This window comes from Asterias rubens, chromosome 19 (assembly GCF_902459465.1).
Source record: "Asterias rubens chromosome 19, eAstRub1.3, whole genome shotgun sequence".
In the NCBI taxonomy this organism is placed as follows: Eukaryota; Metazoa; Echinodermata; class Asteroidea; order Forcipulatida; family Asteriidae; genus Asterias; species Asterias rubens.
In genome coordinates this window covers 3,000,824-3,027,237 of record NC_047080.1, presented here as the reverse complement: position 1 = coordinate 3,027,237, position 26,414 = coordinate 3,000,824, and the positions used below count along the sequence as shown (strand labels likewise).

General features: G+C 39.4%; 1 protein-coding gene across 1 annotated transcript; it reads right to left on the bottom strand.

Moving 5' to 3' along the window:
* Positions 1-1,427: 1,427 nt before the first annotated feature.
* LOC117303445 (tetratricopeptide repeat protein 22-like) lies at positions 1,428-9,323 on the bottom strand. Its single transcript, XM_033787643.1, has 2 exons — positions 9,253-9,323; positions 1,428-4,840 (listed from the first exon to the last, which is right to left on the bottom strand). The coding sequence occupies exon 2, from the start codon at positions 4,829-4,831 to the stop codon at positions 2,252-2,254; it is 2,580 nt and encodes an 859-aa protein (XP_033643534.1). The 5' UTR covers positions 4,832-4,840; positions 9,253-9,323; the 3' UTR covers positions 1,428-2,251.
* Between the last annotated feature and the right edge of the window lie 17,091 nt (positions 9,324-26,414).

Below are 26,414 nucleotides of genomic sequence, written 5' to 3'. Positions count from 1 at the left end.
TACACCAAGTGAGACGATATTAACAAAAACGTCCAGTGCCTTTTAAAATATTACTTGTCATATCATGTTTATGATAATACTACTGATAATAATAATGAGAGATTTGTATTGCGCGGTTCCCACAAAAAAATGATCAACCGCACATTTCAACAAAAACTATTTGACAAAAACTATTTGACTAAAAGTACTGACAAACCGTACTCAACTCTCCGAAAATTTTCTAAACTACTTTAGAATGCAAATAACCAGTTAAATTAGTACGCCACCATGCGTTGAGTTGTAACAAGTAAAGCAATGTACAATGAAAAGTCTTGAATCGTTATAAACTGAAACGTGTTATACGAAGTATGCCTGGAAAGAGTTATCTTACAAGAAACGCATTAACTTGTAACTTTTTTACTGTCACGTGAACAGTTTGTTTCCAAATGCTTTAATTATCTGAAACCATCCTAAATTACTTCAACATGTAAATGGAAATACCGGCTTTTTAGTGAAATTAAATTTGTGTTGATAAGAATGATTATTTTTTAGCTTTCAAAATTCAATACAATATGTACATGTATAAGGTCTATGGAAAAAGCAGGTAACATTTCCCGTCCACATTTCAGTTGAAATTTAAGGGTGACTTGGCAATTAAAGACATAACAGCAACAACAGTGGGGGCCTTTTGAGACACTAGGTGGCAGCAGACTTACCAGGTAAATCCATTGTTCTATGTGTTGTACCCATGCTCAGAACTACGTAAACAATTGAGGTTTACCTGGTAAGTCTGCTGCCCCTCAACGTTCCAAAGTCTCTCATTGAATCAACTCAAATTATTTTTTTGTGTAAGTTTCCGTGCCCCTTCACTTGTTGAGACACTTTCGGGGTAGTACAACAAAAAGTTACAAACTATCTAGAAAGTTGATTTTATAAAGGGCCATAACTGCATTCGAATCTCTCAAAGTGTTTTCTTTTCAAGAGATAGTAGGTTGTGCACAATAACTTACAAGTTTTGTAAGTAGGTTCAACAAGCGGACCTTGCGGTTTGCCATTTTGTGGAGTAAAACTTTGGGCGGCCCGTGTTTTGTGATAAATGTAACACAAAAGTCAATTGACTTCCCAGAAAAACTATGTGAATCGTTAAATTCTACTTATGAAATGTCTTTCTTGCAATGTTAATACTAAAAACAAACGCTTTTCGCGCCGCAAAGCTTAGACTTGGTGGAATGGATACAAATGTACATAATATCGTTGCACATTGAGTGACATAAAAGTGGTGCATGTGTAATCTGCAACAATAGGTAACTTCTGAATAGCATACATTAAGCCCGGTTCATACTTCATGCGAATGCAAATTTGGAGTGAATTTGATCGACGTCACAACCCTCCTTTCGCAGCGATATCGCAAGTGAGTTGAGCGGAGGGCAACTGCTGCGAATTTGTCGTTGCGAATTTGTGACGTCAACATTCGTATCGCATTCGCATTCGTAGGAAGTATGAACCGGGCTTAAATGGTTACAAAAAGTCACTTAAGAAAAGCTTACTTTATTTAAAAGATTGTGAGCTCGTAAACTCTGTAACCTAAGAGAAAATCAAATATAAGATTTTATGTAAAACCAAACAAACAAATCTAAAAGGTTCCACAACTAAAGCGTAAAACCATCAAATAAACCCATCACAGTGTCTAAATGGTATTCAAACAACACACATAAATCGACGTAAATCTGTTAAAGCAACCAAACCCCTTCCTTGTAAAAAAAAAACCATATGTTAACTACACTGTTTAACTTTTCACCATCAGAATCTACGCACACGCTTGCGTCGTCGTACTGTTTCAAACAGCCAGTTTTAGAATATTGTGTAATGTTCTCGCCTTTTTGAACATAATCCTTTTGCCTGTTGAAGCTTTAGACTAAATAAAACAAAGTGCAACCCGTCAAGCCTTCTGGAAGCCATCTGATTCAGCTAGGATCAGCTATTAGCAACGACAACTGATTACAATTCATTGGTGGAATTTTTACAGAAAACAAATCTTTCCAGGGTAATTTGAAAATATCCTTGCTTATTGGCTAGGTCTCAATTTGGAACTTACAACTTTTGAGATTTGTAACCGATTCTTTGACAGTTTGTTAGCAAACGTCCTACTGACAATGGTTTTACTCCACATTAAACGAAATCTCAGTACTAAAGTCTCTCCTCTTATCACACTATATTCGTCTATAATAAAGCAATTAATGTCTCGTGTTGAACTCACAACAGTACTGTCTCCTTAAGCATCGCCCAGCCTTATTTGTTGCTCAATGCTCCTTTTGAGTAGCTCCCAGTTCACAGCTCCGGTTGCATCAAGATGGGTGAGGGTATTTAGGAACATAGGGAGCTTGGTGCCTTCTCTTAGAACAGGAACCAACAACTTCTTTTGTTCGATTGCCATAAGCATACTGCTGTTGCACCAACCATCATGTGCGAAATCTTGTGTAATGACTATAATAACACAGGCGCTGTTCGCTATGCTGTCTGTGTAGTTAGCGAGCTTCGTTTTGCCGACCATGAAATCACGATCTTTGATGCATCCTTTTAGATTGCTCTCCTCAAGTTCCTCCAATAGACATCTAATTACCCACTCAGACGCACTGCTACTGTGTAAGACTAAGAAGTCATTTTGAAAGTTGTGGTTCAAAGCCTTTTCAGGTGCTGATCTGATAGGTTTCTTTGAAACATCCTTGGAGGTCCATTTTTGAGACGACGATGTAAGGTTAACGATCTGCGTCTTGCCGGTTTGGAGATTCACGGTCAATGTTACTGGTTTTGCTTGGGATGATGTCTTGTTCCCACCAAGGTCTAACGCAGACAAGGAATCGGTGCTAGACTCAACTTGGAGTTGCGTCTGATAGTCGTCAGATGTTTCCTCTGTAGCCCCACGTGCTTCGTTGGCGATGCTTAGTGCACGACGCATATGGGGTGGTTTATAAGCAGTGGCTTTGGTACCTTCTATGTTGGCATGGGGTTTATGGTCTTCAGATACCTCTCTACACACACTTCCTTCTCCGACGACTGTTTGTGTACGACGTTTTTGGGGTGGCTGATACACAGTACCTTTGGCAGCCTCAATCGGGGCATGAGGGTTTTGGTCTTCTATAGAAACAAAACAACTAGTCCCACTTGCTTCTTCGATGACGCTTTGCGGAGGACACATTGATGTAGGAAGGTGTGATTCTTCATCTGTACGCCTTCTCTGATCAGGATAAAGTGACGCTTCCTGGATGTCTTCAAGTTCACTGGTGTTATCGTTATCTACGCAATACTTTACAAAGTTTTCCCAGTTGGGAGCAAGATGGCTTTGTACGTCCAATGAACCTATCCTGTGAGGATTCATGAGATAGGTTTTGGCAGCCTTGTGCAGCCAGTAGACCATGTCAGCAAACAGTGTCTGAGAACATGAGGATTTGCCACCAGTCATGTCCTTCAAAACACTGGCGTATTCTGAAATGAGGCATTTTCCAGAATCTGAGAACCAATTATAAGAAAGTTCACATTCGACGGCGCGCTTGAAACTTCTCAATGCATGCTGGTGTTCACCTAAAGCACGAAGACACAGACCACGAATCTTATGAACAAGGGAACGTTGTTCGCCGTCCTGGCAGGCAGCAGCCCTAGCACAAGTAGTGAGGGCTTTTTGGTGGTACGTCTGTTCATCACGAAGTCCCGCTTCTACAATTCCATGGCAATCGGTTGCCATGTGGTAATACACCTGGGCTAAGTTTTCCAAGTCCATGGGCGACGATTGAATTTTCGACGCTTTCTCAAAGTCATTTCGAGCATTTTCGAGTGCACTCATACGTTTCTGTTTTTCATAATCCTGAAGGAAGATTTGTCCACGAACTGAGTATGCAAAATAGTTAAACACAGATTCGTCCAGTTTGATTGATTGGCTTACTGTCTCCAATGCTTCCTCTTTGTTACGGATCTTTCTCAAGAAATTGGCGAATCTAGCCAAAAGTCTGGGATCGTTCGGTGTGTAATGGAGAGCTCTCTTAAAACAGTTACCTGGCGTCGATAAATATTTTTTCAAGGAATCCGGGACTTGTATTGGATTAAAATAACGTGACTTTGCCTGTTGAAAGATCTCCCCCAACTGTCGCCAGCCTTCGCTTGCCAAGCTATTATCATCCGTTTCTTGTACAATCTGAATAAATATATTAGCCATTTTCCCAAGCCAAGTTTGAGCTTCTTCCTTCAGTGACTTGTCCCATTTGACTTTATTGAAGATCTTATGACAAGCCATACCCTTACTTGTCATCCAATCTTCCCTCTCATCTTGAGCCAATGAGTCTCCTGCAAGTTCAAATGCTTCATCGTAAAGCTTCACCGAGGTTCGGTATCTTTCCGTCGTCACTGACCAATCGTAAACATCAAACGAATAGGCGAAGGCTTGTTCAGCAATACTACGCGCTCGACGAAGTCGGCTTTCCCCACCTTCATTCTGGTAGTCGTCAGGTAGCAATTCGGACATCTTCTTTTCACAGTCTCGGGACTCTGGAATTCTGTATAACTTATCGCAGATGTACTTTCGATTTGCCAGCGCGTTCAAATTCTTGGGGTCTTCCCCGTCAGACAATATCTTGTCAAAGAAGTTCAACGATTCATTAAACTTACCCAGCCGGAAATGAAGTATTCCAAGGAGGTTTCTGAGGGCATGCCTCTCTGGTCGATGTTTCTTAATGTTAAGGTACTTTGTTTTCACTTCGATGTGATACTCGGCTTGTTTGGCATTGATATGACCTTTGTTCATCGTCAAAGGAAGAAGATAATGACCAAACGACGATGCCCTTGACATGGTGGACGCAGCCATTCTATGAACCTATGAAGGATTGGATGCAATGTGAAAAATGAATTATTACGACAGCTCGAAAAACATTATTGTGGGAGCTTGATTGGTGCAAAAACTTGGGTCTTAAACTGATTCTCTCGGTATCTATATGTGACAACACCAACACCGGTTTATATATACCAGGAAGTGCACGCTTATCGGTGTTATGTATATATATATATATATATATATATATGTGGCTTATTATTTGAAAAAACATGGGCGTGACACGCAAACTTGCACCTGTGCTTATAAGACAGTTTCTTCATTCCTATTGGCCGAGAGCAACGGCCGGGACAGTTGTGCCACATCACGTGATACGCGCGACGCGCACAACATTCCCTTATAAGGAGTTGGTTACCCGATGGGCCGAGGGCCTTACCATTTCATAGCTGGAGGGGGTGTTGTTTGGCAAAATCCGAAGTTCATGCACAAAATGAGCATGACGTTTAAGGGAGTCCAGTGCTTGTAGTAGGCTATGGCTGTTTTGTAGAGAATGTGTGGCATGCAGTACAGACTGTTCTACGGTGGCTGATCTCCGCCAACAACTAAACACTTTTTCAGTATGGCGTTATAACTCCCTATCCGGCGTTATTACGCCCTAAATTAGGGCGTTAACGCCCTCATTTACGGCGTTATAACGCCCTTATTGAGTAAAAGGGCGTTATAACGCTCTAATCTTACGGCGCTATTACGCCCTATTAGGGCGTAATAGCGGCCTATACGGCGTTATAAAGCCCTTGGTTGGCATGGGCGGCCGAATGTTAGTAAAACACTAAATCTTAAAAACAGATGTTTAAACCAAATTCAGCATTTTCTGCAAACTTTCAATTAAATAAAATACCTTTCATAATTAATTGTTTTGTTTTTAACAAAAATCAACAAATTTCAACAAATTTGGTTACATTGTTACCAAAAATAGCGATCTTTTCTTAATTTGCACTTACGTCTTTCCATAGTTTTCCAATCTGGGTTGGCAAAAACTCGGGCTGTGAAGTTGCAAAAGAAAGGTCTATAGGGCGTTATAACGCCCTAATTTTACAGCGCTATAACGCCCTATTAGGGCGTAATAACGCCCTATGAGGCATTATAACGCCCTAATTTACGGCGTTATAACGCCCTAATTGAGTAATAGGGCGTTATAACGCCCTAATTTTACAGCGTTATAACGTCCTATTAGGGCGTAATAATGCCCTATACGGCGTTATAAGGCCCTAATTTACGGCGTTATGACGCCCTAATTGAGTAATAGGGCGTAATAACGCCCTAATTGAGTAATAGGGCGTAACGCCCTAATTTTACAGCGTTATAACGCCCTATTAGGCTGTAATAACGCCCTATACGCCCTATACAAATAAACCAAAATAGCTAGCCTCCCTTGATGAAGTGATTTTTTTCAAAAATTTTGTTTTTTAAATAATGTTTATACATTTTCGTCATCTGCAGCCCTTTATGAGGAAAATAAGAAATTTTCGATTGGTGCAAACCGTGCCAAAACTGTTATCGGTGGGGGGGGGGGGGGGGGGGGAAGGGGTGAGTTGGAGTAGAATCCTAGAGAAAAATGCTTCAAGTTTCAAAACTCACATTAAAACGATATCAAAATCATAACACAGTGACAATTTGCACCAGAGGTTAGAGACTTTCATATTTATCTATTATTAGGTTTAGACATCTGTCTCACGTTTTTTTTTAAGCTCATTGTTTCCATAATATAAATGTGCTTATAATTTAACTGTGAGTTCTATTTTGGGTGTGTTTTAAATTCTTGCTATATGTACATGACATTGCGGACTAGAAAATTTATTGTCACCAAGGACCTTGCTTTTAGCTGAAGATTTTAACATTAATCGTTAGGCGTCGTTTCTGTGGAAATTATTTAATAAACATAATTTGTATGGTATCCCCATTGGCTGTTTCTTAGTATTTTTTTTCTTTTTAAATGGATGCTAAATCTTAAAGTTTTCATATTTTTCTGAATGCTTTGGCATAATATAATTACTAGTAAAAAGACAAATTGGTTGGAAATGTGTTTAACGCTGCAGTATTCTTTAACTTGAACGTATCTCCCTTTGGAAAAAAAACTTGGTGGAAGATTAGAATAATAACACGCTTTAGCCCTCAACTTATGAAGAAAATATCAAAAACTTTACCAAACTTAAACATGAGTATCTAAAAACAATGTGCTTTTAGGAACACTCTGCCTTGGATCGGTCGAGTTGGTCCTTGAAAAGCGTTTGTAACCGTTTGTTATAAAATGCATGGGTAGAAAGATGTTGTAAAAGGAGAAGACAATGATCAACCCAACAAGCCCTCGAAAATGCGCAGTTTTCCTTTTACCTTGTCGACTAACACGGTCGGCCATTTCTGGGAGTCAAATTTTTGACTCCAACAAATGGCCGACCGTGTCAGTTCGCAGAGTAAATGGAAAACCACGCAATTTCGAGGAAAATTTGTGTGGATCATTGTATATTCTACTTTTAAAACATCTTTCTACCCATATGCATTTTATAACAAACGGTTACAAACGCTTTTTATATAGCAACTCCTCCGATCCAAGGCCACGTGTGTCTTTAATTACAACTAATGAGAGTATGAAGGGGTTCGGAGACCACGTGTGACTTTAAAAGTTTTAGAACTTTAAAAGTAAAAATATGCATCAATTTGAATGAACAGTTTTGTACTAAATAAGGGCGTTAACACGCCGTAAATTAGGGCGTTATAACGCCGTATAGGGCGTTATTACGCCATAATAGGGCGTTATAACGCCGTAAATTAGGGCGTTATAACGCCGTATAGGGCGTTATTACGCCCTAACAGGGCGTTCGCCGTAAAATTGTTTGGAGTCTATACATACAGTAATTATTTTTTTTCAATTCGTGCTGCCTTGATTTGTTCTAATGACATTCTACATGCCAGCGTCACTTCGATGACAGTTGATTGAATGTTAACATGCGAGAGGCCTACTTAAAAGTAACAAGCAAGAAATGATTTCGAGACCTCAGAATAAGATTTTGAGGTCTCGAAATCAAGCATCTGAAAGCACACAACTTCATGTGACAAGGGTGTTGTTTCTTTCATTATTAACATTGACGACCAATTGAGCTCGATTTTTCACAGGTTTGTTATTTAATGCATATGTTGAGTTACACCGATGAGATGACTGGTCTTTGACAATTACCATTAGTGTCCAGTGTTTTTAAGTCAACCGTACGTCTTCGTGAAATCGGCCCCTGTTGTTGTACTCATCATCAGTGCGTCGTGTGCCCGGCAAAAGGGCGTAAGGCCTTACGCCCTTTTGCCGGGAACATAAAGTAGTTCGTCCCAGTAACAAAAGGACGTAAGCAACAAAATGGCTCCTGACATGAAAAATATGTCATTTTTGTTTGTTCTTTTGCTAGAATTACCCTGAAGACATGTTTCCCCATTCCCCATGCAGAATTTAACCTTTCTAGAATGACTTTTGCATGGCAACAAATTTACCAAACTTTCCCGCTCATAATTCTTGAAACACAAATTTTAACATAAATTGCTTACGTCCTTCTGTTGGGAACTTTCCCTTACGTCCTTTTGCCGGGCACAGCTGTGTTTGTTTAGTATGTCCTACTCCAACATTCGATTAAATATTAATTTCAATTGATTACCAATTTGGATGACTACACAGGGCACGTTTAGCATTGAGTGTACACAGGACACGTTATTGCGTGCCAGTGGAAAGTCCAGGGAGCTACTTTAAGAACGAATTTCAGTGCTTGTAGCATGCCATGGCTATTTCGTGGAGGATGGGTGTGGCAGCACATAATTATAATTACTTTACAAAACATAGGACTGTTTGATTGAAGATACAATGAAATTGTTTTGAGTCTATACATACATTATTTACCTTTAACTCCTTTGCGCAATCAAATTTTCAATTCTACTAAATTAAATTATCACTTTGACGACATGCAACAGTCCAACTGATAATTAAAGGAACACGTTGCCTTGGATCGGACGAGTTGGTCTATAAAAAGCGTTTTGTAACCATTTGTTATAAAATGCTTATGGTTGGAAAGATGTTTTAAAAGTAGAATACAATGATCCACACATATTTGCCTCAAAATTGCGTGGTTTTCCTTTAACTTTGCGAACTAACACGGTCGGCCATTTATGGGAGTGTTTGACGACGAGGTAAGAGGAAAACCACGCAATTTCGAGTGATACTTGTGTGGATCATTATATTCTACTTTTAAAATATCTTTCCAACCATAACAAACGGTTGCAAACGCTTTTAAAGACCAACTCGACCGATCCAAGGCAACGTGCTCCTTTAACAAGCAACAAATAAACCAATAGTGTGCTTTTCGACCAGCAATGTGTCCCGTTAAAAGCAAAAAAACTCATGTTAGAAAAATGGCAATACTTACGTTGTATGGATATACGTAGCTCACAAAATACAGAGAACGGGGGCACAGAAAGACTCGGTGGCGTAGGCTGACTGTCCGTCTGTGTGGTATGAAGAGATGACGTGTCTACACAGTATCATTATGAATCTTATGTGCGCATGGTTAGTGACGTTTATCGTGCGGTTGCTGCACAGTAATGTAAGTGCGCGGAAAATGTAGGTTCGTTGTCATCGCAACATTTGTATACCATCAACCTCTCCCCATTACTGGTAAGAAAGAAAGGTTTTGTGATGATAATTATTTTGAGTAATTACCAATAGTGTCCACTGCCTTTAATACTTACCCTCTTAAAAAACCCATTCGGCCTACTTCAAGATTGCTAGTGGAAGTTTGACATTGTCATCTCGGCAAATTGTTGCGTGTGTTTGAAGTGTCTTGGTACCGTTGCTTCTTGTCAATATATTCTTGTTGTTTTTGTATTTCTGCAGGTGTCAATGCTGTTAATGGAATAAAGAACTGGATCCAAATAAAACCCGCCCTGATCCTTCCCTTCATTCCAAGAAAAGACTGCAAAACTGTGATACTGGAAAACCAGTATTGACTGTAGCCACATTTTGAAACTTCTTGGAAAACTTGTCATCATTATGATACTATAGCTGATGAGCATACTGAGTGTTTGTAAAGAATTCCTCGACCCCATTTCGTTTTGTACCAACCACGTACCTTTGAGCCATGGAAGCGACCAACAAGCCGCGAAGGTTGCGACTCCCTCTACCGAAGTCCAAAACGGTTGGGGACTCCCACTCGGACTCCCTGCCCAACCTGAGCGCCATGGTAGGCCCCCAGCTGAAGCAGCTCGTCAGGGACTCCATGTATTTCATGTGGCCCATGGCTAGGATAGCCGAAGACATCGATGACGAGATGTCCAAGCTGTCGGACTTTGACGATGATATGCTTGATGGGTGAGTGAATAATGTTTCTCTTTCTAGACTGGCCACGTAGTGTGTTACGATCACTTTTTTTAACATTGAAAAGGTTTTACAGTCCTACATCCGTATGGACTGTAAAAAGGGGGTAACACTGTTTCAGCCCTATGTGTAGGTGGCAAAGGCCTCTGAAAAAAACATTGTTGCCTAACCTTGAAGTGGCATTCAGGCCTTGTGTGTTTGTATATGTAATAATAACAATGTGTAACATGTAATAATGTCCTCGATGTGTGTTGTGAGCGTTTGAATTGGCTGAAACACTTCAAACGCACTGATATCATGCATTCACACAATACAGTAAAGAACATTGGGTCCCAAATTGGTCAGTGAGCGCGAGAGACTACGCCGCAGTATTTCCTGAAATAGCGCCCTCTTGTAGTTTTATCTTCGATGGCGAGTATACGAGGTAGAATGTGATAACGACTAGAGGCTGTTAACGTTTTACAGCCCATCAACCGCAATCGAAGAGTTTAAATCAAGTATAAGACTACGCACGGTCTCACCATACTAATACTCGCGCACATGAAGTTTGTTGCCAACTAATATTAGGTCCAATTTAAAAGCCATGTATTTTGCCTTCTTGTACTAAAGCGAGGTAATTTTCGTACTAAATCTAAATGGAGCGCATGTAATCATTTAAGCTTTCTTGACATGAGCGCCAGGAGGCCTTCATAATATGCCTGGACGTAAAACTTTGTTCAAGATTAATTTAGATGAGTTATTGTTGATAATTATATGGTAACGACGCAAGGATTTTAACATTAAAGACAGTGGACACTATTGGTAATTGTCAAAGACCAGTCTTCTCACTTGGTGTATCTTAACATATACATAAAATAACCAACCTGTGAAAATTTGAGCTCAATCGGTTGTCGATGTTGCGAGATAATAATGAAAGAAAAAACACCCTTGTCACACGAAGTTGTGTGCTTTCAGATGCTTGATTTCGAGACCTCAAATTCTAAACTTGAGGTCTCGAAATCAAATTCGTGGAAAATTACTTCTTTCTCGAAAACTACGTCACTTCAGAGGGAGCCGTTTCTTACAATGTTTTATACCATTAACCTCTCCCCATTACTCGTTACCACGTGAAATTTTATGCTAATAATTATTTCGAGTAATTACCAATAGTGTTCACTGCCTTTAATGTCGACATATCTTGCAATTCACAGCTGTACATTAAAACGTTTGTTTTTACTTTAAAAATAATATTGGCCAAGGTTCTCTTTGAACCGCATAAACATAGTTCCTTTACGCTTCTTTTCCTTTACTGTTCTTTTCCTTTACTGTTCTTGTTGTTCGATGAAACTAAAGCTCTTGTTTTCCCACAAATCAGTTGATCAGTCTACACGACATTGCTCAGATAACCATTACAACGCCCTCTGTTGGTCTGCCTCGTAAGGCGAGTTATGCGAATTCATAAAAGCGGTCTTTATAGTGTCAGTTTTCTTGACACAATCCCAATCAGTGGAACTTGTTTGTGACGATGTTTTAGGGTTATTAGATGCTTTGTTTGGATTTGGTCTGAAGATGTGATTTAAAAATATGTCGTCACTTTATTTAGGGTAATCTAGGATACCACGAGTTTGCTTATAAAAGCCAATAAGCACTAACAGATATTCAGAAACCATAAACGTCTGCAAAGTTAAGTGAAAACAAAAGAATGACATAGCTCCGGCTATTTCTTGTATGTGGTCGAACTTGCAAGGCTTTATGTTGAGTCTTTACTTGGTCTTGATGCCACTCTTTATAAGATGATTTTTGTGTGAGTGCGCCCTCCATCGTCAGTGCCATTCTTGACTTCGCATCTGCTAACTGATGGTGAGGGCAGCAGAGGTTTAACCGTGAGGTCATACCTTGGCACGGAAAACGGTTTTGTACCTGACTAGCCTTAGAGAGACGTAGTATGTAATCAAACACGAATTATAAACAGAATGCTTGTATGTTAACACTAAGTGCAGTTGGCCCTAAGGCGCATGAAGTAGAAGCTTCTAAATGCAAGCCCGTATATTATAGGCGCTTTTGTCTGTAGGTCGATGACGCACTTGATACATCAAACATCACCCGCTCTGGTGACCGTCGTCAGGCAAAGCGTGCACCGTAAATTTCTAGCAGCAAACCCCTAGACCTTGTATCCCTGTCCCGGTCGTACTTTACTAATACATAACGTGTACAGCACTGAGGGAGAGTCCTTTATAGGCTAAGAAAACCCCCAACGTGAGCACCGCCGAGTTATTGATTTGTGCATGTCAACTCATCTGATCTATACTTGAACGAAGATCGCGCCACGATCTCTAGTATAGTGCCGGAAGAGAAGGAGTGAAAGGACGAAGAAACATGTTTTGACGTTTGGGAAACAATATTTTCTTCTGCTCAAAGAACTGTAAGGTCATTTCGTGCTTTTTGTAAAGGTTCCATGAAAGTGCATTTGTACATTTTTAGCTCCTTGTATATTGAGTCTTTGATGATGACTGTCTTCCAAGTATTTGTTTTGGAAAAAAAACACCTTTATTTTTTTCTGAGTGAAACATTTATTTGTTGGTTTAAAAAAAACAATTGTTGTGGATTGACCACTCAACGACAATTTAATTTAACACTTAAGTTGTTTTACTCGTCTTCTTTGTTTTTATTTTAATTGCAATTTTTTTGGGGTTGGAATGGTAAAATGTCACAAACCGTAGTCTCTGTTTTTAAAGGTTATTAAACTGCAATTTTCGAACTCGTAATGATCAATAGGTCATTAAATGAAAAATGACACCAAAGAAGCTCAAACCTTATGCACATGACGTCATCTCAAAGAAGGGTCAATGGAAGGTTGCTCATTTGCCCATCCTGCGCGCTGCGCGTTCAGATAGCTATGCGGTTCACCTTGTTGGCTATGTTTTATCAGCTAAGGCTTACGTTTTAATTTTGGTTGTATGTACATTTTTGTATGTTTTTGTTTGTATTTAGCGCAATGAGCACCTTGTTGGATTTGTGCGCTTTATAAGTTTTCCTAATAATTGTTATTTTTACTATGGTTTTCCTCAGTGCGAAAAGTATACTTCGCCTTATGAGTACGACCAACGTTAAAACGCTTCTTTAAAACACCCTGAAATCACTCAACTTTAACACGGCATTAAACACCCCCTCCGTGAAATAAAACGGACAAAACGAGGACCTAATAATAATCTAGCGGGCAGTCACCTCCCAGTCACACGAGCCAATAATAGTCTCACCATGCAACGGGATACGTACCTGCCCTGACTATTGACTGTAACACGATCAGAAGTTGCATTTACCATTGTGTGAATGGCCAAAATTGCGCAAGAGCCATCAACAATGAAGTGCCTTGGTTTTCAGCTTACACATTTTCCCTCCTTTCTGCATTGTCTTCACGCCCTTTACTTTCCACACACACACACACAAAGCTGTTTTTTCGAAAGATGGCCCAAGATCGAGGTCTCGATTTAGTTATTCGGATATCCCCCAAAGAATCAAACTTTAAAAATACACGCTTAGAAAAGGTGGACAAATTTAAACATTGCCATGTTTACTCTGTCACATCATGATGGTAAAGGTTGTCACTGTTTGTTTTTGTAATAAACTCGATATTTTTTCAATGCATGTGTCATGATAATACCAAAATGGTTGATTCTTCATCTAATTGTATAAAGCTACACTTTCCAAGCGCAATTGCACTTTTATTGATCTATCTCCCCAAAGAATTAAAAGTTAAAGATATGCGGTGAAAGGTCGAGGAATTTAAACATTTCCATGTTGATTCTGTCACAGCGTGATGGTAAAGGTTACCACTATTTGTTGTTCAAATCAACTTGATAATTTTGTTTATTGCATGGGTCATGATTTTATCCCCAAAAAGTGCTTCAGCGGGGTTTTGAACGCTTAAACGACGGTCCGATACATCGGTTCGTCCCTATTTTCAGACACCCCTGGTGTCTCTTCCTAAATATAACCCTTCCCGTAAACCCAACCCTGGCCCTAACCATTTTCTAGTATATTAGTAAGTCACGAGAGGGTTGTCGGTAGGTGTGAGAATAGAGCAGTCACTCCTCAGCAATTTAGCGCAACTTTCAAGTGACACATTAGAAAGCGCGGTTTTGGGAAACAAGATAAAAGGAAAGCAGCAAAACTTGCAGGTTTTAGAATAGATTGGTGCATTTAAAGGCAGTGGACACTCTTGGTAATTAATCAAAATAATAATCAGCATAAAACTTCACTTGGTAACAAGTAATGGGGAGAGGTTGGGGAAACGGCTCCCTCTGAAGTGACGTAGTTTTCGAGAAAGAAGTAATTTTCCACGAATTTGATTTCGAGACCTCAGATCAAGCAATCTAAAAGCACACAACTTCGTGTGACCAGAGTGTTTTTTCTTTCATTATTATACCGCAACTTCGACGACCAATTGAGCTCAAGTTTTTACAGGTTTGTTATTTTGTGCGTGTGTTGAGTCTTTGTCAATTACCAATAGTGTCCAGTGTCCTTAACCGCGTTGAGAAAACCTACATTGATCCATAGCCTCAGTGCTCAGGGTCTAGACATCTCGATCCCAACGTCAATTGCCGGTAAGGCGCTATATCTTTAACTACAAACCGTGCTCAGGTGGTGGATTGCTCTGTGGCAATAGACATTATACCTCTCATTGACCCAAATACTATGGATTTGAATGAGATTGTTCCTTGCGCTGTTGGGTAAACGGGGAAGGAAAAAAAACCCAGGGTCTAATGATGGATTGCTTACTGCAAGTGTGTGTTTTCTTGACAGATTTAGCTCACCCTCAAGGCCGTGACAGAATCCCACTATGTGCCGTTGGTGGACAGTACCAATTATACCGTTTAAAGGGAGGGTATACCTTTGATAATTACTCAAAGTATAAACTACTATCAAGAATACTTGATCAGAAGCACATCAGCTGATGGTACATCAGCAGCTGATAGAACCCTCAGCCCGAAACCCCGATAGCTTAGCAGACACCGCAGCCTAGTTTATCTTTACACACGCCCCGGTATGTAACGCAGTTAGCGCATGTAACAAATGTGTAATGCAATTTAAAATTATGATGGTATTTGGATAGGGGAACCGTCCGCCATTTAGAGCCTCCGTGAGCTACCACAGTGGAAGCGTAATCAGATAAATGTACGCTTAATTTGATTAAGTAGTATCGAGCACGCTCTTATTTGATCCTGTGTGCCCATGAACTGTTAGACTTGACTCAAGTCCCAATCCCGCCAGAGTCCTTTTATTTTCACTAACATTATAAAACCCCTTCAACCTGTGCCACAGTAGCTACATTTGGACTGCGGATATAGGGAACTCTCGCATAAGAACGGGACTTGAGTCAAGTCTACTGGAGTGTACGCTTCTTTGTTTCTGTTTGAGGCATTTTACGGTTAACCTCTTGTGAGACTGGAAATTATAAGAGAATGAAGATTAACACAGGCCGGGAGTGGGGAATGAAAACCATTGTATGAGATCTGAGTGAACGTCAACGTCAGTTGAGGTTGTGGCAATATGACATGAGCTATATACAAATGAATGTTGTCACCGAAGATGTCTTCAAGATATGATTGAGGAACAGTTCACGATGTGCCCCCACAATTTATGTAGATTTTGTTGAAGTTGACTCCCTTGAATGGTGGGTCTAAGAAAGGTGAATAAGAGTTGGTATTAATGTTTGATTTCGTATTATCTAATAGTATATAGCAATACCTTTAAGGTTATCGTGTCTATATGCGGGCACTAGTTTCAGTTGGTTGAGGTTGTGGCAATATTACACGAGTACATACAAATGTTGTCGCCCAAAATGTCTTAAAGATGTGATTAAGGAACAGTTCACGATGTGAAAGGGGTCATACCCAGCGTCTGATGTTTTTGTTTAAATTTGCATCTTTGAATGATGTGTCAAAGAAAGGTGAATGCGGGTTTGTATCAGCGAAAGTGATATTCTGTATTATCAATAGTGTAGCTTACCTTTAAGGTTAGCATGGCTATACGGGCACTCATTGAAATTTCTGTTTCCTTTTTTGAATATGTGATCCATTAAGATTGCTATCTTCTCCATCTAGCTTTGGAATCAAGAGTTACCATGGAAACCGTGTATATTATGTATCAGCTGCAGTGCTGGATACTTTTCATCATAGTACGACGGGGTCTTTGTGTGTTTGTTTTCAAGCGAAAGGATAAATATCTTCTGTGCACAATGAATTCAACGCACGAATTGAGCTCCACCCCACAACAGATAATTCTGTAAGCAGTTGCTTAACGTTTGGAGAGTTTGCTGTTCATTTTCTTGACTATTGTACATAGCCCGTAGTTTATATGTAGAGAAGTGTTGCTGTGATAGGAGGGTACACCAACCCATTTGCTTGTAAATTGTGTCCACCGAGGACACACCCTTTGTTCTCACATTGTTTCCAACGCTATTTTAAGCTATGAACTCTTTGGTTTTGTACACGAAAGCAAAGCGAGGGTTGTCCCAGAGTACGAGTGGGAGGAGATAATATGTTGCCCATTATTGAAATCCGTGTGCAAACTTCTTTTTATGGCGCCCTCATCTCCCTCCAGCCCATGTTAACTTCCCATATGGGGACAGAATTTCCGGAGGACAGTTTTCACTGGGACACCGGCTTGTCATTTTTCAGGGATCCCTTTTGTTAAAGACATCGAGTTGAATACGTTAGACAAGCCAAATCAAAATATTGCACACAAAATACACGTGAACTCATTTATTAAAAGTTCTTTGAGCGCACGTTGTTCATAACGGAGATGAGACTGGTCCCCTGACGTAAAGTACGCACTAGAACTATCAATGTACACATGGAGTCCAACAATGCTAAAGGTAAGATGTGGGAATATTAAACTACCTCCCAATTTGCGCTCACGTGTCGTACACAATCAGGGCAGTGATTGCACCTAATGGGAAATGCTAAACACGAAGCAATAATATTGCAAATACGGAACTAAAGAAAGCACGAAGAAGACAGAGGGGGAGCATTGATGAAATGAAATGTAAAGAGGAGATATCATCACAAACGAGCCAAATGATCACCTCCTCTCTATACAGCCTCCGAGTCAAGACTAACTTATGAAGGGAGAATGTAGTCTCGATGTATAGTGACGTAATTCATCAAACGTCGTCACATATAAATCTTCATAACCGTCAATTTATTCAAAGTGTTCGTTGCATGAAGCTACTCTCAAAATGGTTAACGATCGGGCATTGCCTGCGTGTGACGTCAGTGGAAGGGGTCAATGCTCTAAAGTAGATATACGCGCATATACTTTTACCATTGTTTTAAATCAAAGATGACGTCCTTCGCAATATTACTTATTCAGTATCATGGTTCAAACTGATAAACATGCACTACTCATTTCATTGTCAAATAAAGCTTAGGTAAGTTTACTAAACATACATGCATCTAAGATGCAGCGAGTCAAGAAGCAGTCATTGATCCCGCGGTCTCTGGTAGTAATAAGACACTGAACAAAGGTTCACCATTTGAAGCCTAACTAATCAACGTCAACAATGAAACATGTATTTAGTTTTTAAATTGAATTACACTGAGATGCGTGATCAAATAGTTTGCACGAACTGTACTGGTTTATTCTGTAATTTCAAATTCCCTATGCCTGTCTGACTATACTTCGTTTCCAATTTGTTTTGTTCACCCAGTATTCGAAAACCAAATTAAAATGTCGAACACGTGTTTGCTGAGGGTCGTGGGCGACGAAATACAATGCTGTACACGAGACTCTGTGTTTCCTGATGAAGACATTCTGCCCTCAGCCTTTTTCTGCATAGTTCGAACATTGAAACGCTTGTTTTTTAACAAAGTGGAAATGGTACTTCGAAATTTAATTCAAACTGTTTCAATCGTGAGATGTCTCTCTCGACCAAAGTTGGTGGGCGGAGGCAAAATGGTGGGTGTAAGATCTTGGGATTGATGGCCTTCATAGACTGGGCTGGATTGCACAAAGCGCTAAGATGCCTCTTAAGATTGAATTGTCAGTACCGCCATATTGATTTTTATTGTGACATCACACCCTTCTTAGCAATTAAGGTTGACACACTGTTAATATCAATCTGCAGGCATGATACTTCAAGGAGGCAACGAAGGCGATTGCTCCCACGCCCCTGGTCATTGCCTTGGTGCCCTTGACATTCCTCAAAGGGTGCCCTTTACCGAGGAGAAAATGCCTTGCTGCCCTTGCCCTTTCAAACACGAAGCATGCATGCCTGATAAATAAGCTCTTATTGAAATCGCCCCCAGAATAATACATCGTCACATCAGGATTTTGTATGACGTCCTGAACATTAATGCATGTGTAATGATTCATTCGTGCAGTATGCTCAACCCATAAAAGCCCAACGAAATTCAGCTACTCTCAGATTAAATCACAGTTTCTTGCACACGTGTTTTTTAATTTGTTTTTATGTCATCGGCCGTGTACCCGAACTGATCCGTCACGGAAAATGGCACTCAGAATACAAATTTCACACCTGCATGGATTGTCTCCTGGCAGGAAACAGCCGTGCACATTAAAAATATACGACTCTTTTCTGCGTAAACAAAAACTATGTTTTTTTTTGCCAAAGAAACAATTATTTCAGACAATTAAGAAAAATTCGCACGTGTATGGGTTGTCTCTTGACAGGAAACAGCCGTGCACATCTAAACTATAAGACCGTTTTCGGCGTAAGCAAAATTATGGTTTTTTTTAAGAGACAGTGATTTCAATTAAGAACCAGGTTGGCTCAGTGGTTTCTTTTTCAATTTGTCACCCCTGTGAACCCCGCTTAGAATCCTACCTCAGACTTGATGGAGGATGGAGCCTTATTTGCATGTGGAGTGGGTTTTCTGTCTTTATATTTGTGTAGGTTTTTCCCAATAATATTTTTCTTCCCACAGCCATTATTCTCGATTCCATTATGACACCAACTGTGCTGTTGGATGCGCAATAAATAAGTTAATACAAAATAAAATAAAACAAATTCACATGTTTATTAACTTAAACATTACATTTTTTCGCGAAGGGCTTTTCAGAGCCGTTGAAAACAAATTACATTGGGGTCCTCATCTGAATGATTATTTTCTATTACCGCATTATTTATTTTACACTGGACAAATTCGATTAAAAAAACAGGAGCAAAACCCAACGCTTGAATTATTAGACTGGGACGATCGAGAATCAAATAAATATACAACAGAGATAATATTTTTTTATAAGTAAGGATACCAATGACACCACTGGTATGCTTCCATTATCTCAGGGACCATACCACGGTTGTATTATTATAAGTACTAAAGGGGACCAACAGATTGAGTGAAATAAAACTGAGAAATTTTAGCTTATGGCAATTTCAACCGAAGCCTATATACAACAAGTGGTGACTGCTCTTTATTCTGTCGACACCACATATTCCAAGTAAATTCTTTCGTGATTTTATTCAGAGTTAGGGTTAAGGTTAGGTTAAAAGATTAGACAAAAAATCAAACAAAATAGGGGTGTCAGAAAATAGAGGTAGTGGTGTCGAAACATTCTTGTGTATCTACCAAAAAGAAATTCATGTGAAAGAAATGGCAAACCACTGTAACTGGGGGATCGGTGAGGTACAATGGCATTGTGCTTACTAGGTTAAAGATCTTACCAAAGATTAGCAAAGCACCAGTCCACAGATCTTGACGGTCAAATACCGTTTGTATTTCTCCATGTATGCTCTTTAAAGGCATTGGACACTATTGGTAATTACTCAAAATAATTATTATCATAAAACCTTACTTGATTACGAGTAATGGAGAGAGGTTGAACGTATAAATAGTGAGAAACGGCTCCCTCTGAAGTTATTTTGCACGAATTTGATTTCGAGACCTCAGATTTAGAACTTGAGTTCTCGAAATCAAGCATCTGAAAGCACACAACTTCGTGTGACAAGGGTGTTTTTTCTTTCAATATTATCTCGCAACTTCGACGACCGATTGAGCTAAAATTCTCACAGGTTTGTTACTGTATGCATATGTTTAGATACACCAAGTGTGAAGACTAGTCTTTGACAATTACCAATAGTGTCCACTATCTTTAAGTCGGAGACGTTACTATGTTTAGCACGCTGTAAATATTGTTACACTGGCTTTTATTTCTACGAAAATTTACCTGAGTGCCTGACTAATAAAAGTCTGTAAACAAGAGTCTTTTAGAGCGAGCTGAACGCTCGATTTGATGGAGGGCACTTCAGGAAGGATCGACGATAAAAAATACCCTTCATTGATAGGTCAACATTGAGAGGTTCTATAATCAAGTGCAAGAAACTAAAGGGCGAAAGAATACCCAAGGGATTCTGCAGTCGGAGTGGGGGGGGGGGGGGTTCTCACTTGGTGTATCTCAACACATGCACAAAAATAACAAATTAATTTTGTGAAAAATTTAGCTCTATTGGTCGTCGCTGCGAGATAAAAATGAAAGAAAAACACCATTGTTGCACAAAATGTGTGTGCTATCAGATGACTAAGAATGGCTTCAGGCCTGAAGTATTTTAATATTTGATTGAGAAGTTACCTTTCTCAAAAACTACATTAGGGAGCGATTTCTCACCATGTTTTATACCATCAACAGCTCTCCAATACTCATCTCATATTTTGAGTAATAACCAAAAGTGTCCAGTGCCTTTAAACCAACTCCCACCAGACTGAGATTGCAATCGACGGCTGTGTAAAACAACGCAACGCGTACGTGTCCAGAATAGGGGAAAATGATTAAGCAGGACTGTCTGAAAGGTCCATTGTTAAACCAAGACTAACAAAATATGAAGCCATTAACTGTCATGTCACACCGTGGCTTAGGGACTGAAATACATGCGTAAAGTGGTGCCATGAGCAAGTGGATTTTGATGTATGGGGGATTTAGCTTGTAGGCATAGACCTTATCGCAAATACCAATGCGCAAGCGCAGACTGTTGAATGAGGTGCATTGTGGGATATATATGGATCAAATTTGGATACCAGCTAGACCACAATGCACCTAATTCCAAGCTTTACGCGCGCGCCCCGGTATTTGCGAAAAGATCTATGGTGTGCGAGGTGTCGCTAAGCGAACAGGTGAACTGTAGTCAAGGGATGGAATATTTGAGCACGCCAGTATACACTATTTTGTCCTTAAACGAAAGACAAATATTAATCATAGGGAGAGAGAAAATTTACACTAGATAAAAAAAGAAAAAATATATTGACGAACTATAGGGAGACCGCCAAGATAGGCCCGGGTTGCTCAGGTGGTAGAGCGCCGGTACGTTAATCCGGAGGTCGTTGTTTCCATTCCCGCTCCAGTCAATATGTCTTTGTTCGAACCCAAAACTGTATGTAAACTTTCTAAGGCCGTTTTTCTTGTGGTTTATTGCTCGATACTAGATGAAAAAAGGAACACAGAGAAATGAGTTGTACAAATTCGATGATTACATATGATTTGAAGAAATGTTTACAGCAATTTGATTCTATGTGTGTTTGTTCTCCCGTCTGTTTTTTATTGTTGTTGTACTTTGTGACCCCGGCTTCAGTCGGCAGTTCTTGAACTTTTAATCAGTTAATATCACGAAAGTACGTTTCCGAGACCTACAACTTAAACTTGTCATTGATAAAAACAGAAAATAGGGTCAACCATTCTGTGCGATTGATCAATTATTATAATTCAATTTAGGTTAAATTAATAAGTGCATATTGAGAAATCGTGTTTTATCTTTTCGTTCTTGTCATTATTCCTTCAAACTCGAGGTTATTTTTGTAGATTGTTTGCAGAAGAAACAACCGTTTTATTCCCCTGAAATCAATCAAACTCATCGATGCATAATTAATGATTTGCAAGCACAATGATTGGCCTGGATGAGTTGTTGTTGCCATGATAACGTACCTTCACCTTCGTTGTTTCACAGTGGACTGCGGTAAAAAAACATTACGAGATGTTTATTCTCACAACAGAACTTCGAACAAGAGAGTTCCCTGGTGGCTGCACTGTCTGTTATAGTTTGTCCTGGTGTCTTATAAACCGGTTCGTTCTCGGGTTTCTTTTCTCTCGAAACTGTACGTTACTCAAAGAAAAGAAAGAAAAATCATGTCCGTACGACAGATAGATTTGGGGGTTCTTTGTTTGTCAAGTCATTGACTTAAAGACAGTGGACACTATTGGTAATTGTCAAAGACCAGTCTTCTCACTTGGTGGTTATCAACATATGCATAAAATAACAAATCTGTGAAAATTTGAGCTCAATTGGTCGTCGGAGTTGCGAGATAACAATGAAAGAAAAAACACCCTTGTCACACAAAGTTTTGGCGTTTAGATGGTTGATTTCGAGACCTCAAATTCTAAACTTGAGGTCTCGAAATCAAATTCGTGGAAAATTACTTCTTTCTCGAAAACTACTTCACTTCAGAGGGAGCTGTTTCTCACAATGTTTTATACTATCAACCTCTCCCCAATACTCGTAATCAAGAAAGGTTTTATGATAATAATTATTTTCAGCAATTACCAATAGTGTCCACTGCCTTTAAATAAAATGAGAGTTTAGTTATTATAGTCTGACATTCTGTGTGATGTCATACGAAGATAAAAGCGTTCTCCATCTTAAGATGAGTACGTAACGTCCCTTTTGTTGTTTGAATAGGAAAAAGAAGATGGGATTTCTTCTTTTTTAAGTGAGTCAGTCGTTGAGTGGGCAATAATTTGGTGTCATTAAGTATTTTGACGTCACTCCCTATGAAAATGCACTTAACACGCAAGACTTCAAACAGCCGTGGTGTGCTTAAAAAAGATGACTCCCAAAACGCACCCCCGCCGCGTGGCCGATCAATGAATTTTCCCCAAGAATTAAGAATAAACTCCTTTTCCATCTGTTATGTTCTCTTATCTGGCTTGGATCCCTGTACACTCCTGTCATGAGTCTATAGCCTTCCTTCGGCTGCACTTCAGTAAGCCCGGATAAAAATAGACTTGTTTTCATCAGCTCAGGTCTTAAATCAATTAGTTTTTTTTTCTTCACCGCCGGCCCTACTTGGAAGTCATTACAGTTGGCTCCTCGTTTTTTTTTTCTCTTCTTGCATAATATCGCATTTCTTTTCAATCAGTACATGTCATAACGGATCATGCGCGAACAATGTTCAAAATGGGTTTGGCTCTCGATTTAACGAAAACGTTTGGTAGTTACCACTATTCTCACTTGGTGTATACCCCGACCTGTGCATAGTGAAATTTTTTGCTGAATTGGTCACCGCAGTGCAATAAATTAAGGAAAGAAAAAAGTTCCTTGATGCACAAAATATGTGTGCTTTCAGATGTAAAGAAAGGCTTCAGGCCTGAAGTCTTTCTCTCGGATTCAAATGTTTTAATGAAAAATTACTTCTTTCTTAAAAACTACATTACATCAGAGGAAGCCGTTTCTCACAGTTTTTATACTATCAACAGCTCTCTGTTGCTCATACCCAAGTAAGTTTTTATTCTAATATATAATTTGAGCATTTTATCAAACGTGTCCAATGCCTTTAATTCATGCCGTAATTTAATCGTCGAGAAGAGGGATGTAAACAACAGGAGGATGTTGCTCCCGGTTACATAAACACATAATAAGAGGATTATTTTTGTCTTGAGAGCAGACTATGCTTTCTAAGATGGTAACAAAAACTACACAAGACACTGAGGGGTTATTTCGGTTCACAATCTGTTCTTTTGTTTTCTTTTCTTGCCCAAATCCATTTCGTTGTTTACCGTAAAAACTGAGTGTGAAATGTATCATAAGCTATGTTCACATTGATTCCGTGCAACGATTAAGCAAATATTAGGCCCCTTTGCCTGCGTTGGCTACCGTAGTTGATGAAACGTGCACGCATATAAGTTTTTTGGCTGAGAGTTGTGCGCACAAATGCCACAACCGGGACTCGAACCTGTACTCCTGATTAGAAATAGCAGAGCTTGAATCTGGTGCTCACGCTAGAACACCACACGTCACTGAGTCTTGGCTTTGAGGTTAAACACGTTTTGTAAAATCTTATATCATTGAAATCTTATAGAATTCCTTGTGATGCTTAAAAACAGCAAATATTCAAGAACGGATTGGCATGAAATGGTATAATGAAGGCCTTATAATTAGCCATTTTGTCTCTGCCGGACCGTGGTCCATTGAATTAAAAGTCGTCAGAAATCTTATTAGATCACGATCATATTTTATTATAAGAGATCTAACAAAAGGCAAATATCGGTGCCGTGTAGTCAGAAGAAGTCACGGCGTGGCTTCACAGGACCTTGTCCGATCACTGATTGAATTATACCGTTAATAGCTTTAACATCAGATCACATTTTCTACGTAGGTGTCTTTTTGACATTTTGAAACATCTCCCGTAAAGATAGAAGTAATATTGTATGCGAAAAAAAGCCTCAACCTTTTGAGAAATTCGCACCACAAAATACCACAACCCAGTTTAAATACCGTACTCTAACAAGCCGAATCCAAAGTCGAAGCCGTGGTTTCGAAAAGGGGTACATAGATAAAGAAAGTTTGTGTCCTCCATTACGTCATCAATATGACTATTTCGACTGATTCACTTATTATTTTTTAGTGCATTATTCGTTTCGCTTCCCTTGAAATTGCTTGAAGAACACTTCGGGGACATCTTAATGTAAATCTCATGGTGGATAAAAATACTATCAGCAAACAGCGCTTGTTTGTTAAACGTTTGGTGTTGTTTGGATAGGAAAACGAGTCTTCTACCTGAGTAAAAGCTTCACTCACTCCGCAATTTTTTTTATTATTACTTTTTGTGGGTTGACATTAAAGAAAAATATAAGACATTTTCAAAGGTTCCTTTTGAGACGCAACCCGTTCAACGGTTTGTCGTTCAAAACTTATGCCTTTGTACTCACAAAACGGAAGCTAAATCCTATTCAAGTTTCTTACTGTGTTTGTAAGACTAGACCTGATGAAATGCCGTTTTTTTCAGGCATCGTATACATTTGTCTTGTGGAATCGTTCGAAGGTTTTATGCTATTTTATGTACTCGTAATAATATATAATAAACTGTGAAAAATCTCATTTCAAAAAGTGGTCGCGTTTGTGAGGTATTGTCGAAACTGGAATTATTATTGTTTCTGCGTGAACATATTATTATGTCCACGCAGAAACAATAATCCCTAGAGGAAAACACATTCTGGAAAGTATAAACAGGAACGCTTCTTTTATTCAAACAATTGGGGACAAAAAAAGCGACACATTTTTCCGGTACCGTAGTACTTTTGAAGTGAAATATTTTGCAAAATGCCATACAAAGTTATGCTATCCAAACCTGCTGTACTCACTTATCACGTAAGTTTTTATTGTAATTCATTTATAAGCATAATATAGTCGTATACACATCCTTCAAGGAGTTTGAATACTTTTTGATCAGTATGGAGACACCATCTTTGTTCAAAGAGGGACAAGGGTGCATCTGACACGCTAGGGGGGCAAGGATGTTTGTCAATTTACACATATGACGTCATCGGATGAACGATCAGTGAATTGAAGCGTATACTGACTAGAATTGACAGTGCGCGGGGCTGTAGTAGTGACGTCATTGCTACTATTTGTCCACAATATTGGAAAAGACGATTGCGTTTTCAGGAAAACTGCTTAAGTTTTTAAATTAAGGAGATTGACGAGACGTTCTTTGTAGAAAACGTCATTTAGGATTAGTGTGTACGTAAAGACTGCCTGTCAATTATAAGGACAAATCACTCATTTAAAAATGGTTGAACGTTCTAACTTAAAGGAAGTAGAGAGGCATTTCCCTGGACACACATTATCTCAATGGAGTTGATAGCGTCCATTATTATAGACTGTTTGGTCAAACTTAGGCTTCAAGTTCGTGTATTTTTGTGATTGTACCATGATTTACCCATGCCCTGGCTGAACTGCCTAGGTCTGTGGTTACTGCGGATAGCCCTATCGTCCTCGATGTAGTCTGGACCCAATTTCATAGAGCTGCTTAGCACAACAATTTGCTTAGCATGAAATTTCTTCCTTGAAACAGGTTTACCAACCAAATTTCCATGTGATTTTCAGGATAAGCAAACAAAAGCTGAATACTAGTAACAAGCACTATAATGCAACAAATGGAAATTTGGCTGGTAATCCTGTTTTTATCTGGGAAGAAATTTCATGCTTAACAAATTGTTGTGCTTAGC